Source organism: Neovison vison, chromosome 9 (genome assembly GCF_020171115.1).
Source record: "Neovison vison isolate M4711 chromosome 9, ASM_NN_V1, whole genome shotgun sequence".
NCBI classification, from domain to species: Eukaryota; Metazoa; Chordata; class Mammalia; order Carnivora; family Mustelidae; genus Neogale; species Neogale vison.
Genome location: NC_058099.1, coordinates 8,004,049 through 8,028,516, shown reverse-complemented (window position 1 = coordinate 8,028,516; position 24,468 = coordinate 8,004,049). Strand labels below are relative to the sequence as shown.

General features: G+C 48.2%; 1 protein-coding gene across 2 annotated transcripts in view; it reads left to right on the top strand.

The window, feature by feature from the left end:
- The first annotated feature begins 132 nt into the window (after window positions 1-132).
- The window catches only part of GARNL3 (GTPase activating Rap/RanGAP domain like 3), a 144,279-nt gene continuing 119,943 nt past the window's right edge, over window positions 133-24,468 (top strand). For both annotated transcript variants that reach the window (XM_044264869.1, XM_044264867.1), the window contains exons 1-2: window positions 133-230; window positions 15,335-15,505. In XM_044264869.1, the coding sequence (XP_044120804.1) occupies window positions 139-230; window positions 15,335-15,505 (263 nt within the window). In that variant the 5' untranslated portion in view covers window positions 133-138. The remainder of the gene's footprint in view (window positions 231-15,334; window positions 15,506-24,468) is intronic.

The following is a 24,468-nucleotide window of genomic DNA, read 5'->3' as shown; positions in this document are numbered from 1 at the left end:
CGGGGGCGGGGCCTGGAGCCGGCGGTGGCGCGCGGGGCGGGGCATGGGCTGCGGCGTGCGAGCCGAGCGGTCGGCCGAGCCCCGCCGAGGCCCGAGCCCACCCGAGTGCGCCCGAGCCAGCGGCCCCCGCCCGGGGCGATGGAGCCGGAGCCCGGCGGGGCGGCCGCTGCGCTTCTGCGGCAGAAGAGGGCGGCGCTGCGGCGCAGGGGGTGCAGCTTCGAGAGCCCCAGGTACCGCGGCCGAGGAGGGGTGCGGCCGGGAGGGGCGGAAGCGGGGAGCCGGCCACGTGGTGGGTGGGGGACGTTCTGAGGGGGGGACCGAGGGCTGCGAGGCCGCGGCGCGGTAAGGGGTCTCTTCGGGGTCTGAGGGGATCGGGCGAGGAGCCAGGGCCGAGCGGCCGGGGGTCGAGGGAGGGCTGGGCCGTCCGCGCGTCAGGTGCGGGAGGGGGTCGCCCCAGAGAAGAACCAGCGAGTGTCGGGAACCCAGACCCGACGAGACGCCCCCAAAGCGTTGGTGCTGAGGCAGGCCCGGAGCAGAGCCGGGCTCCAGGCGGGTTTCGGACTCTGGGGAATGTGCCGTGCCGCCTTTTATAAATGCTCAAGGACAAGGTCGGGAAATAGCCCCCTGAAGTCCCAGGGAGGTCTCCCTCCTGCGGGAGCCTCCCTGCGCTGCCCCCAGGACCCAGGCCGGCGCCAGCCTCCCCAGCCTAGCTCCGCAGGTAAGGGCACACCTGCTGCCTCGCAGCCCCGCCCATCCTGACACCTTGTGGCCCCCCAACACGCCGGGTCCCCGGGGCCCCTCCGACCCGCCGACGCCTTTCCTCTGCCGGGGGGAGCCCTTGCCTATCCCAGCCCCCCTCGTTTGGCCTGGGGAACTCTCCTGAAACTGTCCTGTTGGGTTCCTTCTCCCTGGAACCTTGCTCCACAGACACGCCTTCCACCCGCCCCGCTCTGCCAGACCCATTCTCTCAGCGGGCATTTTCTTAACTCCGAGTGCCTGCTCCGGCTCCAGCCGGCCCTGCCCTTTTCCAGCCTCCACCCCCCTTCCAGACGACTCCAGGAGCCTCCCCACCAGACTTTCTGTCTTTATTCTTCCACCTCTCAAGACCACAACCTCACTGGCCGCTGGAGGGGTCTTAGCACGACCCCCCTCTCCAGGAGTTCTCCATGTCCCACGGCAGCGATGGGGACTGGGGTGGGGACAAAGAGAAAGATAGGGGGTGGGACTCTGGCCCTCACTGAGGCCGCTTAAAGGGAATCAACAGCTAGGCTGACAAACCAGGATGCTTAGTATGAGGTGGCAGGCCCTTGCCCTGCTCCCCTCACCCTTAGTGACCTGCTCCTAGCGGGACTGATGAGAGTGTAAGCCTCATCCCCGCGGGGACCATCCGGTCCTGTTCACTACTCTGTCCCCAGAGCCTGCCTCAGGCCTGGCTAGCAGGGACGTTTACTATCTATTGAATGAATAAATGCCTGACCAGCTGGTAATTCTTTCCCTGTGCTGTGCTTTTTCTCACCTGTGCCTTTACTCCTGTCATGCTCTTTGCTCTACTTAGGCGAATGTTTTTGGCTAAGACCTGCCCCCTCTTCCTCTGGGAGGTCTTCCCTGAACCCTGGGCTGAACTCTGTGCTGTGTCAGTAATCTCTGTATGTATCTGCTATTCCATGTCCCACTGCATGGAACTACCTGGATAATAGTCTCCCCCACTAGACCGGGAGAACAGGGCAAATAAGTTCTCTGTCCTTCTGTTGCTTATGCTTGCTGCTGGCGCACAGCGGATGGGAAAAAATGTACCAAGGGATGAGGCTGAAAAGATAGAGCCAAAAGCTGAATCCAGGCCTGAGGTAGAACATTTAGGTCAGAGCTGTCCAACAGAAATTGCCACAATGACGGAAACATTCTATTATTTGTGCAGTCGGATACCGCAGCCACCGGCCACCTGTGGCTCTCGAGCCCTGTTGAAATGTGGCTGGTGCAACTAAGGAATTGAATTCTAGACTTTATTGGCCTTTAAGTTAAATAGCCACGTGTGACCAATGTTTATGATTTGGGATAGCGCCAGTTTAGGAAACTTTACTCTTCCTCCAGCTTCTCACTTTTACCGCCCCACCCTTGGTCTCCATGACCTCACACCTGAAAGACAAAATGATTTCTAGAGGTTTTCTTCTCTATTTAAAAGTCCGTGGACATATCGTATAAACCTTAGAAATAATCCTTGCCAGTTTTCTGGTTATAAAAATAACTTCTTTATTTACAATTTATAATTTATTTAACCCATTTTTAGAAAGAGTTTATATATTTATTTGACAGAGGGTGCACAAGCATGGGGAGCAGCAGGCAGAGGGAGAGGGAGAAGCAGGCTCCTCACTGAGCAAGGAGCCCAACACGGGGTTCGACCCCAGGACCCTGGGATCATGACCTGAGCCGAAGGCAGACACTTAACTGACTGAGACATGCAGGTGCCCCATTAACCCATTTTTTGTTATCGTACCTGCTGTGTATGACCAGTTTTCACTCTTACTAAGTCACATCAAATCTGTGTGCATTAGTCTGTGTATAAAGAGGTAATTCCTTAAGATAAGTTCATGGAAGTGATGGAAATAACTGGATCTAAGAAAAGGGACATTTTAAAGACTTCTGAAGCATAATGCCAAATTGCCCACCAGAAGGTCATACCGGTTAACATCCTGAGAGCATGTAACTTGTGCCTGTTTTTCCCAGCCACAGTGCAATGCAATATGTGCTACAGTGGTCCATTTCTTTGGGAGTGAGGTGAAACTTTTTTCGCATATTTATTTATAATTTCTTTTTCTTTGAAAATGAGATCTATTTGCATGCACTTTATCCATTTTCCCTTTGGAATGTTTATCTTTTCCTTATTGAATGGAAGCACTTTTTATTTATTGAGGAAATTAATTTTGGGGTGCCTGGGTGCCTCAGTGGGTTAAGCCTCTGCCTTCAGTTCAGGTCATGATCCCAGGTGCTGGGATGTCGGGCTCTCTGCTCAGCAGGGAGCCTGCTTCCCCCTCTCTCTCCCTCTGCCTGCATCTCTGCCTACTTGTGATCTCTATCTGTCAAGTAAATAAATAAAATTGTTTTAAAAAAGGAAATTAATTTTTTGTGGCCAAATCTGTAGTGTATTTCTTACAGTCCATTTTTTGCCTTTCAACTTTCTTTACGGTGTTTTTTGATAAAGTTTTTATTGTTATTTCTTAAAAGTTAGTTAAATCTATTTATTCCTGCTATTGATGCTTAATTAGAAAGTAATTTCCTAATGTGAAACAGATCAGTGTTCATCTCCAATTTCTCTTATGTTTGTTGCTTTAAAAACAATTTCTCTTCAGGGCACCTGGGTGGCTCAGTGGGTTAAAGCCTCTGCCTTCAGCTCAGGTCGTGATCCTGGGGTCCTGGCATCAAGCCCTGCATCGGGCTCTCTGCTTGGCAGGGAGCCTGCTTCCTCCTCCCTCTCTGCCTGCCTCTCTGCCTACTTGTGATCTCTGTCAAGTAAATAAATAGAATCTTTTAAAAAAAAAACAACAACAACAACAACAAAAAAAAATTCCTCTTTAATCCATTAATCCGAATTACCTCATTTTTAAGGGAACCTATTAACAGCTCTCTTGTATTGGATCAGCATAATGGACAATTACGGCCAGGAGAAGAAAAACCATCTGTGAACGATCTCAACCACACAGTGTGTGGGTCCCCACAGCTGATCTCTTGTTCCAGAAGGTTCAGGGTGGGAATCGGGCATGTGTGGATGCTCAGGAAAGCTCTGCAGGTGGTTCTAACCAGGGACGAGAGCCTCCGCCTCACCTGGGGGCACGCTGCCAGCTCAGCCTCCCTACTCCAAAGTCCTCAGTGACTTTGTGTCAAGTTTATTGACTTGTGTTTGTGTCAAGTTTAAATTTCCTGTTGTGTCAAGTTTAAATGCCACTGCCTCGTGTGCGGGGCCTTTCAGAATCTGGTTTAACCATATTTACTCAATCATGTTGACAGCAGGAAAAACTGGCATGACTTTCAGAATGGCAACTGTCTTTGCTAAATGTCCTGTGTCCATTTTATGGTCGGCTGGCAGGCGGACACAGCCCGTGATGAGTGCAAAGGAACAAGGTGGGGCGTGGCCCAGGCTTTAGGCCTCCAGGCAGGTGGCAGTGAGAGTCGAGCTGGGAAATCTGGGGGCCAGGGGGCAAGACACTGATGTTGTTAAATCACTTGCCCTAGGTGTGTTTGTCCTCATTTTGTAGGAAGCCATATCAGATAGTGTTCAAAAGAGGACTTTGGAGGGAGCCCTACCCAGGTTCAGGTTTCTTTTTACTTGTCACGTGTGTGTGGCCTTGGTCGAGTTGCTTAACCCTCTGACCCTTGATAAACTCCTTTGTAGAATGACATAACACCTAACTCACAGGACTGATGTCAGCTTTAAAGGAACTAATTTATGCAAAGTGCTAAAAAGAGCTTCTGGCACAAAGCTTTACCAAATGGCAACTTCTCCAGGCAAAAGTGATTCACGTTTATGCGCAAGTTCTCAACCTTTCCCTTGTCTTACCTCATTAAAATTCTAGCTTGACCCATTCAATTTTTCCTCCTCCCCTACTACCCCTCCCAGCAAGGTCCTGCCTTGCTTTTTTGCATTTTTGAGCTGCAGATTTAGGAAAAGAGAGACTGAAGAGAACAGTAGGTACATGGGGCGCTGGTTAGGACTGGCCGATAAAAAATTTTAAGGGGCTGCTTACAGAGACACCTACTTTGGATGAGGGAGGCTAACAGGTATCCCTGTTGTTTTTGTTGCTCAGTGATATATTTTAAGAAATATACCTGTTACCTTTTGTGACTCTGTGGTGATCAAGAAATAAAGTTAATGAACTTGAGTTATTTTAAATCACCATTGCTGTGCTATGTCATTTTGGCTGCAGCCTTTCATAGAGCCGAACCACAGACGAGCTACGGTATTGGCAGGGTTACCCAGTCGGACTGAATTTGAAAGGCTAATTCTAAAGATCGAAGATGGTCAACGTTGAAGGGAACCATAGACATCACATAGGTTTGCCTCCCAGAGCGCGGGGCTTCAGGTGTGGCCCCTGGACCAGCAGCATCCACTAGCTCGAGATGCAAATTCTCGAGCCCAGCCCCAAGTGTCCTGAATCAGAATCTCTGGGGACAGGGCTCAAGAAACTGTGTTTGGAAACCAGGGCACTCTCGTCTCATACGGTGGTCCTCAGTCCTCACATAGAGAATCACCAGGAGGGCTTCTTGAAAAAGGTCCTCGGACCTCACCCCCACAGATTCTGCTTCACTAGGTGGCGGCGGGTCTATGAATTACATTTCTTTTTTTTTTTTTTTTTTAAAGATTTTATTTACTTATTTGACAGAGAGAGATCACAAGCAGGCAGAGAGAGAGGAGGAAGCAGGCTCCCTGCTGAGCGGAGAGCCCGATGCGGGACTCGATCCCAGGACCCTGAGATCATGACCTGAGCCGAAGGCAGCGGCTTAACCAACTGAGCCACCCAGGCGCCCTATGAATTACATTTCTAACAAGCTTACAGTACTGCCAGCCCAGGGACAGACTTTGAGAACCACCCCACTAGGGCAACGCAGGCATCTTTCCTATAACAGCCTTCCCAGCTGGTCACCTTCCGCTTATTACGTCTAAGGTCCAGGAGCCCATACTGTAAGCCTCTTTGTTATTGGGCAACCTCTGTTGCCTTTCCCTAACAGCCCAGTCAAAGTCTGCCTCGTTATGCTGCCCACCCATCATTCATGATTCTGCTTTGACAGCTGCTTGCAGCAACAGTGCCTGGAGTGGTGATGCCAGGTGAAAAGCGGGGGCTCAGACCGTGGGGCACAGACTCGGTGGTCAAGCGGTTCTTATTCCTGGCACCCAGTTGTGATCATCAAGCAGTTCTTGAGCTGTGAGCCGGACGAGTAAGCCTCACATCTTTTCTGATTGGTGCCTGACCAGTTGTTAATACCCTTTAAGATTATCAAGGTCGGTGAATGACAAGCAGAGAAAAAGGATTGGTTCATGGAATTTGCAAAATCGTGGAGTAGACCAAGCGAGCTCTGGGAGGGGGTAAATCCAGGTGTTCGATTACATCATCCGGAGGCTTTCTTCATCTTCTGGGTGGACTTTGTTTTCAAGGTCTTTCCTCCTGGAGGCAAAGAAAGTTAACTGTTTCAGGCTTCCTTTGTTCCGGCGTACAATCCCAGCAGAAGGACCCTGCCTCTCTCTCAATATTTCCAGAGCACGTTTCCCACGCTTGACGTTCGTTGGCTCTCTTGGGTTGTATGCTCATCCCTGAACCAGTCTTTTCGGCTAGAGGAGGGTAAAACATACTCCCTTGGCTGAGCTGTAGGGTCAAGTGCCCAATGGGGAACGGGGAGACTGGATCACTTCCATCTGTACACACCAAGAGGCAGTGACAGCCCAAAGGAAAAACCGCAGTGCTAGTACCAGAAGAAGTGGAGTGGATACTGGGCTAGGCACCCCCCACCCCAGAAAAGTGCCATTACATCTGGGAAGCTTTCCAAACTACATAACCAGATGCCACCCCAGAGTTCCAACACTAGGTTTAATGTATGTATGTATATATATATTTTTTTTTTCTTTTTTTTTTTTAGTTCTCATTGTAAAAGGCTACCTTAGTTGAGCGTTTAAAGTATGCTTACTAAGTTTAGCCACAGTGGGTGCAGAGCCCCACAGAGACGAGATTTTGAATCACAAATAGAAAACATATTTTCTGCTTTCTTAAATACTGCTTCCTACATAGTGGCTTCCTTGTTAGTAATGCATATAACCTACACCTTGTGAGAACAAATTTGGTGCCAAGACAAATGCTTGCTTGTTCCTGAACATGACTTTTGAGGCCAAGATGGGATCCAAAAAGAACAATTATCCATTATGCATTGCGTTGCCTTCTTCTTCCTTATGTTTGTCCTGACTTTCAGATTCTTGGATTTTTTTTTTTTTTCTTTTTCTCCAGGAGACTCTTGTCCCCCCCCCAGGTAGTTTTGTAAACAATTATTTTAATGTGGGCTGTTTTCATGTTCTTCATTTCTTTATATTACATAGTTATTCTTCTTGTCTGTGCTGGGCCTTTAAGTATTTAATCACAAATAAATCTGCTGCTGTCAGTTTTCTTTTGGAAAAACAGCAGTCTTCCTGGGAAGGATTATTAAGAGCTGTCTTGTATTAGGCTGACATAATGGGCTCTTAGGGCCAACAGAAGAAAATTAATTTTCATATTATGTCTGTTCTCCTAAGAGAAGGGAAAAAACAACTTTTATTATTCACCAAGAGTTTAAGTTAATACAAACCAGCTTCCCTTCTCAGAGGAAGACAATAGTCAAATTCGTTTTGCTTTAGGAGGTTAATATGAGAAATTATGTCTGGTTGTCTGGGTTTCCAGAGCTGAAGATCTGAACAGAGACGGAGGCCAACAAGCAATGCTGTTAGAAAATGATAAGACATTTGGCCTGGACAGTGAGACTCACTGCTGGTTTTCCTGTGGGGGGAAAAAATTCTAAAGCAGCACATGCAAGCATAGAGGTGTGGGAAAATAGGAGCCGCGCATCTGCTTGTCTCTAGAAGTAGAGTCTTGGAGAACAGGAAGCGAATGGGAGCCCCGACCAGGTGCCGCTGCCCAAGGAGGTTTTGGTTAAAGGCTGCTCCTGTAGGATTGCTTGTAAAAGTTAAAAAAAAAAAAAAAAAAGTCCATTGGGAGCATATCAATACAATACTAGTAATTTGATACCAAAAAGATTAAAAAGATAGATAGCAGTCTCTGTTCTCTGACTTGAAAAGATATTTAGGATGCTCCTATGTGTTAAATGAGAAGGACCAGGTGGCTGCTGGTGATAACAAGTGTGTAGAATTACAAATAGAATTTTAAATTTTTCTAGTAGCTGTATCATTTTTTTTTTTTTTTTAAGTGAGCTCCACGCCCAATGTGGGGCTTGAACTCATGACCTGGAGATCCAGTCGCATGTTCTACTGACTGAGCCAGCCAGGTACCCCCTCTATGAGCCGTAACTTAAAAAGTAAAAAGAAACCGGTGAAATTAATTTTAATAGTTTATTTTGTTTAACTCAGTATATCTAAAATGTGACCATTTTAACATGTAATCAGTATTAAAAATAAGGAAGATAATTTACTTCTTCTTTCGGTACTTTCTTTGAATTCTGGCTGGCGCATATTTTGCACTCGCAGCACCTCAGTTCACACTAGCCGTGTGTTACGTCCTCAGTAGCCATGTGTGGCTGTGGCTCCCGCAGCGGACAGTGCAGACGCGGACTTCAGGTAGGAAGTTTTTGAAAGAGCGCGTCAGAGTTTTTGTTTGTCCCGTAGTGTGACTGTGATCATAGTGAAATAGGGAAAGGAAAAAATTGTGGGGAAGGAAAAGATACCAGGAGACTTTAAGAAAAAGAAATCACTTAGGTTTATTGGGAAGGATGATGGTTTGATGGACTTTTATTAACTGTTCACATAAACCCCAAGTAAGATTTAGACTTTGAGGGGCGCCTGGGTGGCTCAGTGGGCTAAAGCCTCTGCCTTTGGCTCAGATCATGACCCTGGGGTCCGGGGATCGAGCCCGCATCAAGCTCCTCATCAGGCTCTCTGCTCAGCAGGGAGCCTGCTTCCCCCTCCCTCTCTGCCTGCCTCTCCGCCTACTTGTGATCTCTGTCTGTCAAATAAATAGAATCTTTAAAAAATTAATTAATTAATTAATTTAAAAAAAGATTTAGACTTTGAGACTTAAATGTGAAAACATTGTGTCATGGATACATGATGTAATTAATTTTTTTTTTTATTTTGGGGAAATCAAAATAAATGAACAGTTTAAGGAAAAAAAAAAACAGTGAGGCCTGGTTTTCTGTGTCAAATTCTACTGATAGGTCAAACAAGAAGAACTTAAACTTGACCATTGGGTTTAGCATCATGGGGTCCTCGGTGGCCTTTTGACAAGAGCTGTTTCATTGGAACAGTGAGGAGGAAAGTCTCACTGGCCGGACTTCAGGAGATAAAGGAAAGGGGACTGGAAACCGTCTAGTCTGCTCTTCTTAGGAGCAGAGGGGCTGTGAGTCGAAAACTTGTTGGTTTTATTTGGTTTTGATTTGGGGTTTTCCACTTTTGTTTTATAAAGATGTTTATATCCAATGGGAATGATCGAGTAAAGAGGAAAGATTTCAGCAGGGGAAGGAGAGGTAATACTTGAAAAAGAGAAAAATGACAGAGGCTATAATAGCTGCCTGCCCATATTTGAAAGCGTGTCAGATGAAAAAGGAACCCGGCCCACTCCACTCTGCCTATGGCCCTGGGCTCGACCTGAAATCACGGTGGGTATGAAGGATAATCAGACAGATTGGGCTCCGCACATGAAAGTACATTCCGGCAGTCGGCGCAGCGCATGCCAGCATGGCTTCCTTCGAGACGCAGTAACATTTCTATTACCGGAGATGTGAAAGCATCTCTAGGTTAGACTGGTACTTCTCCACTCTTTTGTGTTTCGCGCACACTTCTGGAGACAAGAGCTTTCGGCGGCACACTTGAAAAGGTACAAAGCCGCGCTAAGCTGGGCAGTGCCGGCCGGAGCATAATGGTCCCCCGCTCCTGCAGTGACCCGAGAAGCATCCCCAATTAGCGCCCGTTCTTTGGGTTGTCCTTTGGCACGTCTTTGCTGTTTGAGCAGAAATGCTTAGTGCCACAAGCAAGCTCGCTTTTGTATTCAAAAGGCAAGATTTCCACATATTCCAGAAAAGTATGTAGCCTCTGGTTCTTGCCCCTGGAGGATGTGCCCACCGTTGCATACCCACCAGAACAAAATCCCGCCCCACTCTGTGCTCCGCACAGGGTCCCATGAGCTGTTAAGCTGAAAATCCAGTCTGGCAAATATCGCTCTAAGACTAGCGGTCAGGAATCGGTTGCTTACCACAGAACCACTCTACCTAGTATAAGCGGAATGAAGTTTAGTAGTGACATAGGGAATTAAGTGCTTATAAAGCAGACTCTAGTCTGAGCCCCCCAGGAATGACTCCTAGGCCCCAGAAACCACCATGGTCTGCCAGGACCGAGAAGGCTGCCCTCTCTACCAGAAGCTGATGGGGCAAGAAGCTGCCAGCCCCTGAGTTGACCGCAGAGCCACGCTGCCAACTCTGCCTTGATCCCAAAGCTGCCACTGGGCTCCAGAAAGCCATGGAATCAAGAAGTCACTGACTCCGGAACCACCAGAGCTCCGTCACGACCTACAGGACAAAGACGGCGCCCTGCATCCTCTTTGTGAATCCGCCAGGCTTCGTTCTGAGTGAGAGGCTCTCGTGGGCGCATCCGATGTGCGGAATCTTAATTCATCTCCAGAACCCTAAGCTGCAAAGAAGGGTAGAGCCTTGACGTTTTAGCTTTCTAAATTTTGTGCCCTGGAATGGGGCTGAAAAGGCCTTCCGCAGTGTCTGCCGCAGACAGCATCTTTCCCCAATCACGGGAAAAATAAATGAGACACATTGATCAAAAGTCAGTAGCATGCTGGTGAAGGTTCCCGTACAGAGGTAAAAACGAGAAATCAGGCCACAGCTCGGTGCTTGAAGCGCACTGTACATATCAGTGAGTCTATAGTGAGCACAGACGGGACTTAGGACATACGTATTTTTGATGACGGGGAAGAAAAGTGTCTTTAGAAGGCCTGCTAGCCAGTAAGTATTTTCTAGTGTCAGGGCCGTAGCTTAGCCTGGATTGATGTTTTGCAGATGGACTGTCTTTGCTCCACGCACTTGTCACAGTCCTTACAAAGTAGCTGCCTGTCAGTGACGGGCAAAGAAATAGAGCAGGTCCCGCCGCGGTCTGACTCAAGCCACCAGTGACCTCATTCAAGAGCCGCCAAAACAGTCTGACATCGTCTCCCTTTTCCAAATGACTATTTCCCTCCCGGTTTGGCGCTCACACAGTCACTTATTCGGCAGCCATCGGGCACTTCTGTGTGCCAGGCACTGGGGATACACTGTGACTAGGACAAGTGGGGTTCCTGCTCTCCTGGAGTGAACATTCTAGTGGAGGGAGGAGACAAGGTATCCGCAAACAAATGCATAACATTTGGGGACAGAGCGAATCTGCCTTCTGGTGCCCCGAGCTCTGTTCCCGTGGCCGCGGAGCTGGTTTGAAGAAAGGCGAGAATGATGATTTGCACTTGGTTTAAGGTTGCTTTCAGCCAACAGTCAGAGCACGGACCAACGCACAAGGTCAAGAATGCAGGGGAGTGGATGTGGCTCCCAGAAGGTGTCCGGGTTCCTCAGGGAATTTCAGCAGAAGCTCTGCAGCAGAAGGCACTTGTACCAGGGGCCTATTGGCCACTTGGAAGGAGCCAGACCTGAGACCTTGTAGTCTTTCATCTCTGATACGTGTCAAAAATCTTCTGGTCTGTCCTCTTCATCTGCCTTTTGCAAACCTTTTTTCATAGGTTCTGTGCTAGTTTATTCCCGCATGTTCCTTCTGGAATTGAAGCAGTTCTGTCTAGGTCTGGGTTTCCCCATTAACAACATGGGCAGATTCACCTTGACCCCCCCATCCCTGGTCATCTGAGCAATGGGGAAGCTTCTCTTTCGGAGCTGGAGCTAGAGGTCTGGCCCGGACGCTCCTCGGGAAGCAGGAAGGGTCCAGAGACAAGTGGGAATGTGCCATCTGTTCTTCCTCTCTCCTCAGGCTTTCCCTCCCATCTGCCAGGCTCCTGTGCCTATGGGGCTTGCGGGCCCTTGGCAGGACTCACATCGAATTTCCAACCCCTGCTCCTACCCTCCACTTCAGAGCAAACAGGCCCCTCCAAAAACAGCCTGGGTCAGAGTGATTTCCCAAGCATCTTCTTCTGGTGGACTCAAATGTCCCTTTGGCTAGTATCTTTCAAGAGAGTCAAATGATTCTTAGGGTTCACTTTTTCCTCTCGCCTTCACCCTTTCCTCAGATTAGGCCAGCCCTTGTTATTAGCACACTGGGGCAGCGGAAATAAAAAAGAGAGAGAGAGAAGAAGAAGAAACAGCTTCTTCCTAGTCTTGCTCCTGCTTCCAGCCTTCATTCCTCCAAATCAGGTGTTGTCAGGCTGTTCGAGCATTCCTGCCCATGTCCCTCGCCGGGTGCCGGGTGCCTGGGACTCGGAGGTCACTTTCATTTTGTCCTACACGGATTGTACACAGCAGACCCTCAGAGCGTGGAGTTGAGCCATTCTCTTCTTTCAGCAAGTTTCTTCTATGTACCAAGCCATTTTTGCTCATCTCCACGGGTTCCAAGGAGTTTTGCCAATGAACACGTGCTCTGCCATCCTTCCAAGAAGTTTCTCAGCTGCTAGATATATCCAGCAGTGAGACCGCAAAGCTAAAATGTCAGGAGATGAAGAGGCACATACATTTTTGAAAATTGGGAAGGTAAGACTAAGAAAACCTAACAAGTGAATAAAAAGATTAAAACTCATCTGTGAGTTTTAATCTGTGATGGGACAGAATCAGAAGAGCTAGAAAACGAAGTTCAAGAATTAGCCAAAAGGATGGAAAAGAATGAAACTCACGAGTAAAGTTATGGCAAAAGATAGATTTAGGTATGTTTAAACAGACTTTTTTTTTTTTTAAAGATTTTATTTATTTATTTCACAGAGAGAGAGAGATCACAAGTAGGCAGAGAGGCAGGAGGGGGCCGGGAGGAGAAACAGGCTCCCCACCAAGCAAGGAGCCTGATGCAGGGCTCCATCCCAGGACCCTGGGATCATGACCTGAGCCTAAGGCAGTAGCCTAACACACTGAGCCACCCAGGCGCCCCTGTTTAACCAAACTTTTAAAGATTCAAGGACTGGAGAATCACGTGCTTAGACAATGAAATAACCTAAGTATTTAAAGATTAAAATAAGCGAAAAGGTGAAAGATAAGCAATACACAAGGTTCTCTCGTTCTAGAGTTGAACCTGTAGGGGTGCCCAGCTGGCTCAGTCAGAAGAGCACGCGACTCGGGCTCGAGGCCCAGGTGGGGTGTAGAGATTACTTAAATAAAACTTAAAAAAAAAAAAAAGTTGTACCTGTAGTGACTGATGTACAGAGAGGTCTAAGACTATGTTTAGGTAGGAAAGCAGGTCATGGAACGTCATGCTGTCTCCAGACGTAGGTCACACAGAGCGTCACCGATAGGTAGGGAACGGAGCGCTGGGGAGTGCACCGCTATGTAAACGGGAGCTGGGAAGGGAACGGAGGTAGGGATGCTGTGGGTACCATCAGATCCCCCCAGGTCCTCTCACCGTTTCTGGGTGCCTCTCCCTTCCCCTCTTCGGTGCGCTTTGGCTCAGGCACCCACGTCAGCCCTCATTCCCCTGCAGTTGCTCTGGGTATATGTGTACTTGGGGGTTCACCCCCCAACCCCACCATGGTACTCCACGCCTTGTCTCGGGCTGTGTGTCTGGAGAGACACTGTCCAAAATATAAAGCGAGCTATGTAGGTGATTTTACATTTCCTAGTAGCCACATTAAAATTAATTCTAATTTCCTTAGACTTTTATCTTCAACATGTAATCGATATAGAAATTCTGAATGAAATGTTCTAAATATTTTTTCACGTGTATTAAATCTTGGAAGTCAGCGTGTATCTTCATGTTTCCACACCTCTCTCTGCCCACATATGCGTTGCTTATTGTCATAGGTGGCCACTCAGGACAGCTCAGCTCACCCAAACCGGAGCTGCCCCCCAGGGGACTCTGCCTGCAAAGAAACCATACATCCCCGCTGTGATTCCTCCACTCCCTTATGGCTTTTTTTTTTTTTAGGAGCACTTTCTTAATAATTTTTTTGCATGTATTATTATTGTTGTTGTTGTTGTTAGGAGTAGTAGTAATTTTTTAAAAATCTAGAAGGTTAAAAGGAAACAAAAAGTTATCTCTAACCCAGAAGCCCTGCTTTGTGGTTGGTTTGTTGATTGCCAGGGCAGCCGCAAACTCTAGGGAGCCTGGATTTCAGAACACTTGGCGGGGTGGGGCAGACGGGGTGTCCCACAAAGTACAGAACAACTGATAACACCCCAGGAACCTGGCTTCTTGCCATGGGTCAGGTGTGGAAAGCTTGAGCCTTTGTTGTCTATCCAGTTGCTGCCGAGATCAGTAGCCTCAAGCCATCCTAGGGTGAAATGATCTGGAAGTCTGGCTCAGGTATGCAGCACGGGGCTTCCCGGGCCCACGCAGACCCCGGGGGGGAAGTTGGGTCAGGCTCAAAGAGGAAGGGCAGACGAGCCTGGCAACAGAGAACTTTTTTCATTTGGAACATGCCCGCAGCCTAGCTGGGAAGACAGGAGCAGCTGGGGAGTGGGCGGAGACTCCCTTCCCTTGGCACCCAGCTCCGAGGCGGGATGGTGGTTCCCTCGGCAGGTGCCTCCACCTCGGGGATCACACCGCGTGAGCTGGTCCTAACGAAGAAGGCATTCTAAGGAGTCCCTTTTGACCAAAGTGCCTTCAAAGATGGCTTTTGATTTCTGTTTTTGCATTTGCAAGGAACTGGATTTAGTTTGTTCATTTGTCTGGCACTGGAGGCAGAGTGGGGGGGCGGTGAGGGAAGAAGGGGGGGCTGCTTATTGGCTCAGAAAATAATTCCAGTCCAGAGCTGAGATGCCTGCATGTTCCTAACGAAGCAGCCCCATCCCAGAACCACCTCTGCCACCTTCCTCACTGTGTCCTCAGAGAAAGGAGCAGGCAGGTTGCCGGAGCACATTTCTCAGTTTATTCTCACAGGCAGCTCATTTACTTATCCTCCAGGCCTTTGCTGCTCACTCACTGTATGAGCCATTGGTCTCGAAGGGTCGGTTTGGTCCTTTCTGTCTACAGTGTTGTTGCCAGTGCAGGCCCTTTTGATGGCTTTTCTTGCATATTTTAATTGGAAATAAGGAGAGAAATGCACGTACCCTTGGACTCACATAGTAATGGAGGTGCCCCCTCTAGCTCATCTCCAAAAGCACTCCCGAGAGAACTGTCTCTTACTGAATGAGTGTTGCCATCCTGAATGAGTCTGTGATGGCTTGATTGCTCAATGGTCCTCTTTTTACCTTGGACCCCACTCACTTGACTTTGTGGATGACGTCGCTCAGTACTGAGGGAGGGGACAGGATGGCTTGGGCCCCAGGGACACACGCTTTCCTTCCCCACAGCATGCACAAGTACTGCTCTGCGCAGTCTCGGGGGAGGGGGCATCCAGGTCTTGGAAGGGCCTTGGCTTTGCTCCTCCCGACTTCCTCATGGGGCTGGCCTCGAGTAGGAGTGCCAGCATCGGCCCGTGACTGGCCGGCCATCCGTCTTCTCTGCTCTCAATGCCTCTCCCACCTCCTTCTGCTGCAGCTCGGCGCCTCAGCCTCCAGGCCCACCGATGGAGCCGCTGAGCAAGGGGTCCTGTCGGAGTCAGATGGCACAAACCCTTCTGTGGAAAGCCAAGTCGTCTCTGTCCTTCGGCATCCAGCCTCTGCAGTCATGGCCAACAGAAGACCCTGAAGTAGAGTCCCAGGTCAACCTGTAAGTAAGTAGAAGAAACATCATCTTTTGGGGCCCATGTTCACTCTATCCTGAAATCCCTTCATGCTCAGGAAGAAAATACTTTTTACCTTTTCGGGGAGAATGGGGAGGGGAGAGGGCAGTGAATGTTTGGTTCAGAGATTTCCTTTCTGTTCTCCATGATCCCTTCCTTGTGTATTTCTTTATTTGCTTGGCAGTAGTCACGGAGGCCCACTCTGGCCAGGCCCTGTGTCAGGCATGGTGAGCACAATAGATTCATTTCCTGTCTTCAGGGCATTTGCAGCTCATGGGACAGATAGCCCTTCATCAAAGAATCACGCAAATGCATACTAACAAATCGTGACAAGTGCTATGAAATGTGTTGCCTTGATTCAGTAAACATTGAGAGAATGCCTTCTGTGTGCCAGCAGCATCTTGGGGATATAAGAGAACAAGGCAGTGTACCTACGCTCGAATAACAAATCCTATCTACAAGGGGAAAAAAAATCCAATATTATTTAGAGGAAGTGATAATAATAAGGATAGTATAATTAATAGGGACTCAAGTCCCATAAGGTGGTAACCGCGTTTCCTGTTTACTCCTGACTGCTCGGGCCTTTGTTATGATGTACAAAAATATCTGCTGGATGAATGAATAAATGAATGAAGACAATATGAAACAGGGAGCTTAGTTCCCCAGGGAAGCAAGTAGGTGCAAAAATATGATGGACTTATGAACAAATGAGATGCCTCATCGATTCAGTGTGACAAATATTGCTGTACCCAGTGCTTCTGTGAAACTAGTTCATAGCTGGAGTCTATGATCACCTGACAGGATCACCTGACAGCCCCCCCCATTCCGATTCAGTGGCTCTGAAGGTGGTAAAAGGACTCTTTTGTGTATTTGCCTTCACGGAACTTATGGCCTATCCAGGGAGACAGACAGGTCACCAAAAAACTCCAGTCCTGCTTGAAAAGAACCCAGTATAAAGTGCTTCAGCAGTAAGTTCTCTGCTGGAGCGCAGGGAAGGAAAGGGGTAACAGCTGAGATCAGCCTGGTAGGATAAGCTGTAGCCAGGACAGGAGCAGGGGAAGAGACCACTTGAAACAGGGAACTGCAGAGCTAAGGCTAAGATCCATGAAAAGTGTGTTTCAGCAGCGCCGACATGTGTAAACCAGTGGTTCTCAACGCTGACTGCACGTGAGAATCAACCCCAGAAGCTTTAAGAACAAGGGAGCTGCGTCATTCCTCCAAGATTTCAGGTTCTGGGGTAAGACACAAACACCAGGCCCTTATAAAGCTCCCCAGGTGATTCTCACATGCCGCAAAGCTGAGAAACGCTGCTTTCCCGAAGGCGACCCGAGGTAAATAAATACAGAAGTTAGAAGCAACTCCTACGCCTCGCCAAGGGGGTCTAAACTTTCCAACTCAGGCAGTGGAGGGCTTTGATAGCCTTTATGATATGAAGAGATGATGCAGTTTAAAAAGTACAAGGTTCAGGGGCACCTGGGTGGCTCAGTGGGTTAAGCCTCTGCCTTCAGCTCAGGTCATGATCTCAGGGTCCTGGGATCTAGCCCCGCATTGGGCTCTCTGATCAGCAGGGAGCCTGCTTCCCCCTCTCTCTGGCTGCCTCTCTGTCTACTTGTGATCTCTCTCTCTCTCTCTCTGTGTCAAATAAATAAATAAAATCTTTTTAAAAAAATGTACAAGTTTCAAATCGTTTCGAAAAATTCATGATTGCCAGTTCCGTCGTGGATTCTTAGAGGGCTTTTTGGAGTGACCACCGCACCTTCCATAAATGGCCCTTTAATGAGAACAGGAGATTTAATCTGAAACTGAAACCTAAAATTTCAGTAAATACTGAGTTATCTGGGCAGAATGATCCTGTCGCTGGCCAAGAAGGGCAGTAAGACAGGGGCGCCATCCATCGAGGGGAGAGGATGACCCTTTGCAGTCCTCCCGAGCTTCCAACGGGAGCTGGTCCACACTCCGCACTTCTGGTGCCGCCTCTTTCCTAGACTACAAGTCCCACAGTGCTCTGCGCGCATGGCGCAGTCTGCGGGAGAGCCTATGAGATGCAGGGGAAGCAACCAAATTGGCATCTGGAAGGCCCTATTGGTAAATTGTCTGGTTAAGGGTGGGCCCAGGCTGTGGTGATTGGCGGCCGCCCGGCTGGCTGGGCTGCAGGGAGAAGGTTAGTGAACCGAGTCCGGATGGAGGACTGGACCCCAGCCAGACTCAGGGGCCAGACTTGAAACTGATTTTACTAGGAGTCTGATGTTGGATTCCCTCTGGAAAACGGGCTAGAAAGATGTGTCTGCAAGAACCGCTGCCGTTCTGTAGGCCGCTCATTCATTCATTAACTCATTCATTCAGCAATATTTATTGATCTCTCGTGTACCAGGCATGTTTGCAAAAATTCTAAATGCGTTTTCTCATTTGGTTTTCATGAAAAACCCGATGAGGTGGCTACTGTTAGCTCCATTTTACAGATAAGGGAACTGAAGTCCAGAAGGGTTGAGACACGTCCAAGACAGCCTGTAAGTGACAGAGCAGGGATTTTGAACCTAGATTTGTCTAGCTCCAGTGCAGATCTGCTAACCTCAGGGTGCTCAGCCATGCAATCAGGAGCAAAGTGTTTATGCAGTGTAGGCGTCCACAAGGCATCTTGGTATGTGTGTGTGTGTGTGTGTGTGTGTGTGTGCATATATATATATATATATATATATATATATATGCATGCATACATGTTCAAGTGAAGAATATAATAACAGTATCTTGCGGGACACCAGTCTGGACAGATTCTGATATCAGACAATTCACTGAGCATCTGTGTGCTCTGCTGAACCCTTGCTAGGCACTGGGGACTCTGAGAAAGCCTCTCCTTCGAGATGAAGGGGGCTGAGGAAAGTGCTGTTCCCTAGGGCAGTGCAAGGAGATTTCCCAGTGGAGGGATTACCCAAGGAATAGAGCTTTAGCAGGCAGCGGTGGGAGAGGACTTCCCAGACAGAGGTGACCATATGTGCAAAGGCCAGCAGCATCAAAGCACTCTGTTTAGAGAACTGTGAACAGTCTCCTTTGGCTGGTGCCGCTTGAGGAGGGGTGGGTGGTGAGCCTGGGAAGGTGGACAGGAGCCTACTGAACCACTGGGGAGTGGGAGGCCTTAACCACCCACTAAGAAGTTTGCTTTTGAGTCTGTAGGCTGGGCCATAGCATGATCAGATTTGCTAATTGGAAAAATAACTGGTATCAGTGGGCAGCTGAGTTGCCGCAGGATAAGGCTGGTGGCAGGGGACCCTATTAGGGTGGCCAGCGAAGACATACAAGCATTCTAATGAGTGGCAAGAACCATGGGAATTGATTCAAGAGATATTAGCGAGGAAGATTAGAGTGGAACATGTGTGGGCGGTGGGGTGAGTAAGTGACCCTCAGAGTTTTGACGTGGGCAGCTGAGTGGTTGGTCTTGCCATTAATGAGCAGGTCCTGAGATGAGACAGTGCAAAGTCCAAGATAGAATAAGACAAAGATCATTAGATAAATGCCATCAGTACTAAAAAGGGGTCCAGTTACATTCTGGGGCAAAAGATGCTTAAGAAAGTTCTTTTCAGAGATGGTAACATGAAGTGGACCTTGAAAAAGGAGTACCTCCCTTTCTTCTTTTCATTTTCGGGACTACCTTTTAACAGGCAGAGATGGGGAGGAGGATGTTCTAGATGGCCAGATTTTGGTTTGCCTCTCATGTGGGGCAGTAGCAGGAAGTCTGGAAGTCAGATTGAGGGGCATGTTGTAAAAGATGTTGTACTTAATCCCTGGGCCACGGGGACCCTCTGAGTGTTGTATGAGATGCCCAAGTGTTGGTTTGAGCCGTGCTTTGGCAAAGTTAACTTCACAGCTGCATACAGCAACAAGGCTAGGAGCCAGATAAGAGATGGACCAGGCTGCATCTTCTTGGTTATAAGTTAAATAAATCCAACTCAAAGTAGTTCAGGCCAAAAAAAGGAGACTGCCTGGGTTCACGTAACCAAACTAAGGAAAGGAGCGATCTGGCCTCAGGGATGGCTGGATCCAAGGACACGAGGGCAGCTAGGCCAGTCCATTTCTCTCTCACTCCCACGTCCTCCGAATCCTTAGCCCTGCTTCTCTGCTGGCCTCCTTGTCTCCTACTGTCCATGAGTTGTCACCATGTAACAAGTGACATCTCAGGGAGCACGAAACTTGAGAGGAAAAATCTTTCCCATTCATTAGAAGAACCATGGGCAACGTCTGGGCCACGCGTCCACGCCTGGTTTTGTGGGCGAGTATGTTACGAGGGGCAGAAGTGCCGGTTCTTGTTTGCCCTGGTGAGCACAGCAGCCTTGGAGAAAAAAAGGTGTCGGGAGGTAGGGGAACAGGATTCAGGTGGGTCATGGAAGCCACTGGAGAGATTTCAAGATGTGGAGTGTTCTGTAACTGATCACAAAAATAACTTAGGAAGTTTTTTTTTTTAAAAAAAATAGGGCTCATGGAACCTATTTGTTCGGAATCCCTTGTGGTGGGATGCAGGCGGCTCATGGTCTGGTGCCATCAGAGCTCTGCAGAGGGAGCTGCGGTCCGACAACGGAATGTGCGGATCAGACAGGGGTTGAGCACCTGTGACAATAAGGCCATTTCCCTTGGCGGGGGGCAGGCGGGAGGCCGAGCTTAAGACTGCAGAGTCTTCTTCCAGAGTCACTTCTCCCGACTCATAACCTTGTTTCGGGACCATTACCAACCGGAAATGTGGTAACATTTCTTCTGAGATGTGTTCAGTACATTAGGGGAAAACTCAGAAACACTCTTAGGAAGATGGTTTTCAGGGCCATTCTGCCTTAAATGGACTTCAGGGGGAAGGGGAAGGAAGAAAGTTTGAAAAGTTTTTAATCCCCTCTGAATTATCTGCTAATTCTCTTTTACTCTGATTCGTGACAATATATTAGCAAAACGTTGGATATCTTACAATGGGTAATTCAGACTTCATTTCCCTCACGAGGCTGAATTGGCAGTGGTTTACTTTTTGATCTTTTGAGGAAAGTTGGCATGTATTTGGAAGAGTTTGTCTTCAAGGGATCATACAAATACCAGGCAGTTTTGTACTTGGACATTTTTAAAACAGCTTCCAAAGTCCTTGAAAAAACCTAGTTTGTTCCTGAATGAAGGGCCACTTAAACTTAAAACACAGGGCTAGAAAGTAAGCTTTTTGGTCTCCAGCTGGGGGGAAATTCTGTTCCCGTGTCCTCTTGCTCTGCTTGCATGGAGGAAAGGGGTTGGACCGCTGACTTGTCCCTCTCTCCTGTCCCCTCTCACCCTTGGGATGTGGTTGCACACAGAGCTTGGGTGTTTTCTCCCTTCTTGTTTTCATCTGGAAGAACACACCCGAGTCCTCTGGAGACGTAGGCGTAGAGGCCCGCCTGCTTTGGTCTCCTCTGTTGGAACTCGATGGTCCCGAGACAGCAGCTCCCCTGACAACCATCCAGGCAAGTAGCCCTTAAGTGGCCTCTTCCACGCTCTGACCAGGAGGGCTGGGGGACTGACACGAAGCCCCTTTGGCCGTCAGGCTCAGCCACATTTGCCAGGGAGCTTCTGACAGGGAGGCAGTTGATACTTGATTTCCATTTGCCTGACTCTTGTCCGCAAGTCTTAACCGATTCCAAACACGGAGAAGAGAGCGTTCTGGTTTACGGATAAGCTCCCACAGCTCCCACGATGGTGAGACAGGCAAGGATCAGTGAGGGTCTGGTTTGGTTTGCTTTGCTCATTCTTCCCGGTCTTAACAGAGCATCGGGCACATAGAAAATGCTCACGAAATACTTGTTGGGCGTCAAGTTGAAGGGTGATAGAGCAGAGGTGCCGGCTAGGAGGCTTCTGTCTGCAGTGACGAGGGTCCGACGCACTCAGAGAACATGGAAGCGGAGAAGAGAGGAGCCTCGAGGGACTGATTGGCCCTGGAATTGTACGCGCGCCCACGGGTGCAAACTGGCCGACGAGCCTGGGTGCTGCGGCAGTGTTGGCAGTAGCAGAAGATTGAAAACCATTACCTGAAGGGAGTCAGTTAAATAAAATATGATGCATCCACTCAGCGGAGTACTTTGTGGCCATAAGAAAGAATACTGGAGCTTTTTGGGTACTGATCTGGAAAGATCTCCAAGATACACTAAATGAAAAAATAACAAAAACAAGGAGGAGAATTGTGTATTGCATGCTACCGTTTGTTTGGGGAAAAGGGAAAAGGAAACTTGCATTTTTCTTTGTCAGTGGCTCAGCGTCTCTTAGAGAATATAAGAGGAAACGGGGAACTGAGGGGGGCAAAAAAAAGGGAGGCTTTCCCTGTACAACTTTCTAGGCTCTGTGGGTTTTGAATCAAGGGAGTGTGTTCTCTCTTCAAAGAACAAAATGCGAGTGCACGGATACAGACCCACAACTTTGAGAAGCAACACTGTACAGGCAGCAGGAATGGCATCGGGCGACCCTCCCGATGCTGGATATGAGGGCAGACCTGGGTGATCGCCTTGAACCTTGTGCCTGGAGGGACTGACCGAGGAAAAGAGGACAGTGGGCTGAGCCGCACACAGGAGTCGGTGTGAGTGTGGTCCGGGGCCACGTGGCTATCCGTGGAACTAGAGGCCACCCTTAGTCCAAGTGTGCAGTTGGAGAGAAGGATCCAAATTGGAGCTTGGGTTTGGGGGGGTATTATTAGCTCAGAGGTGGTATTTGAAGCCACAGGAGCAGGGCGGTCCCTAGGGAGGGTGGTAGACTGAATCAAAAGGAGATCAAGCATCAAGTTGAAAATTGTATCACTGCTTCGTGTGATCTGAGAACCAGGAGGAGTATGGTCTCACTCTGCCAGGACATCCTGGCCCTTTCCCAGGAGCTGAACCTGCCCATGGTGTGTGCTGGTCGCCACAGGGGCTCAACAGCCCCCGGAGAAGAACAGCTAAAAGCCATCAGGTTTCCTAAGGAGGTTATGCCACTGCCAAAAATTGTATTCCTCTGACTATTCGTGTTTTCTATTCTTTCAAATTTTATAGTCCTCAAGGGCCAGGAACCCATTTTTGGTGCTCACCTCATCTCAAAGTACAGCACAGAACACTATAAGGACACACTATAAATAGTGACTCGATAGTATTATTCTTTTTAATCGTTGCTCTTACGGAGCAAAAGAAATAGTTTCGGCTGCCCTGCCCTAAATTCGCCTAGCTAACACTCATTTTTAAAAGTCCCATTTTAGCCTTGGAAGCAGACTCGTTTTCTTGTCATCTCCTATAGTGATAAATGTTCTTATTAAAATATTTTGCCTCCTACATTTCTGTAAGTTTGGGTTATCTGTTTCTTCACTTTCTTTAAAGCTCTTTCTTACCCTTGGCTTCACAGTCTCATTTTCGTAGACTATCTCAGAATCAGAGCAGCTTAGTGAAGTCAACATTTTCGAAAGCCTTTCAGAAAAATAGTTTGACCTTAAAAGCACAAAGTAAGCTGCTTTTCTTCCGCTATGTGGTCTGAACGTGCCTGCAGGAAAACTGCACACAGATAAGCGTGGAGTAGACCTAAATTCGTCCAGAAAATTAGAAGGAGAAAACAGAGATCATTTAAAATGTAGCCTGGGCCTCCCTGCTTCCCTCTCCTAGTTCATTTGAAGGTAAAATTCAGTTGGTTCCAGTATTTATTTCTATGCTTGAGACTAAGAGTTTTTCACATATTGGCATGGACTATGAAGGGGACCAGATGTGCCACCCCAAAATATGCTACTTTGGCACAAAGATTATTTTGAGCTGAAGGCAATGCGGAAAAAACACACAGGAAGGACTCTCTGCCTGCCCCCATCTGCTTAAAAACAGGTCATAAATTTCCTTTTGTAAAGGTTCCCCCTCTCTTCTCCTGTACCTAGTGGAGAACAACAACCCTTATCCCCAGAGACAGATGAGGAACCAAGATGAGTTTGCATAAATAAGCCTTACTCAGGAACTTGTATCTACCGTTAGTTTTGCTCACGTAATTACCGTACCACGATTTGCACTCCTAGAAGCCTCAAATCCTTCTTTTCTTTAGTCACTTCTCCCAATTTGTTGCCCTTTGTTAAAAGGGTATATAAACCCCTGAGTCTAATTGCTTTTGGGGGGGGTTTTCTCCTCCGTGGTGCCCTTGTGCATGTAAAATTAAAAATTAAACTTGTATGCCTTGACTTCTGTTGATCAGCTTCGTTAAGCTAGATGTTTGGTTAATTCACAGGCCTCTGGTGAAGAACCTGAGAGAGCAGAGGGAAAAAATTTTTCCTCCCTGATAGCTATGCTCCTAAAGTGTGAAAATTTTATTTATTTATTTATTTATTTATTCATTCATTCATTCGACAGTGAGAGACACAGCGAGAGAGAGAGAGAGCACAAGCAGGGGGAGCAGCAGAGGGAGAGGGAGAAGCAGGCCTCCTGCTCAGCAGGGACCCCCCCCCCCACTGTGGGGCTCGATCCCAGGACCCTGGTGTCACCACCTGAGCCAAAGGCAGACTTTTAACGACTGAGCCACCCAGGCACCCAGTATGGAAATTTTAGATTACAACAAGTTCTAGCTTGTCACAAAGAGACTTTTTTTACTTTGTGTTGTTCTTCCCATGTTCTTACCAAGCATACATACACATCTTCTTAATGAGAGGTGTGGAACACAACTTCAGTTTATTCCTTTTTTTTTTTTAAGACTTTATTTATTTTTTTGACAGACAGAAGTCACAAGTAGGCAGAAAAGCAGGCAGAGAGTGGGGGGGAAAGCAGGACACCTGCTGAGGAGAGAGCCCCATGTGGGGCTTGATCCCAGGACCCTGAGCTGAAGGCAGAGGCTTAACCCACTGAGCCACCCAGGCGCCCAACTTCCGTTTATTCCAATAGTTACTGGGTTCAAACTAGAAATCGTGCTAAGGGCTTCTTCATATGTGTTTCCTCCTTAAACCCAACAGCTCTATGAGGAAGGTACCATGGTCATC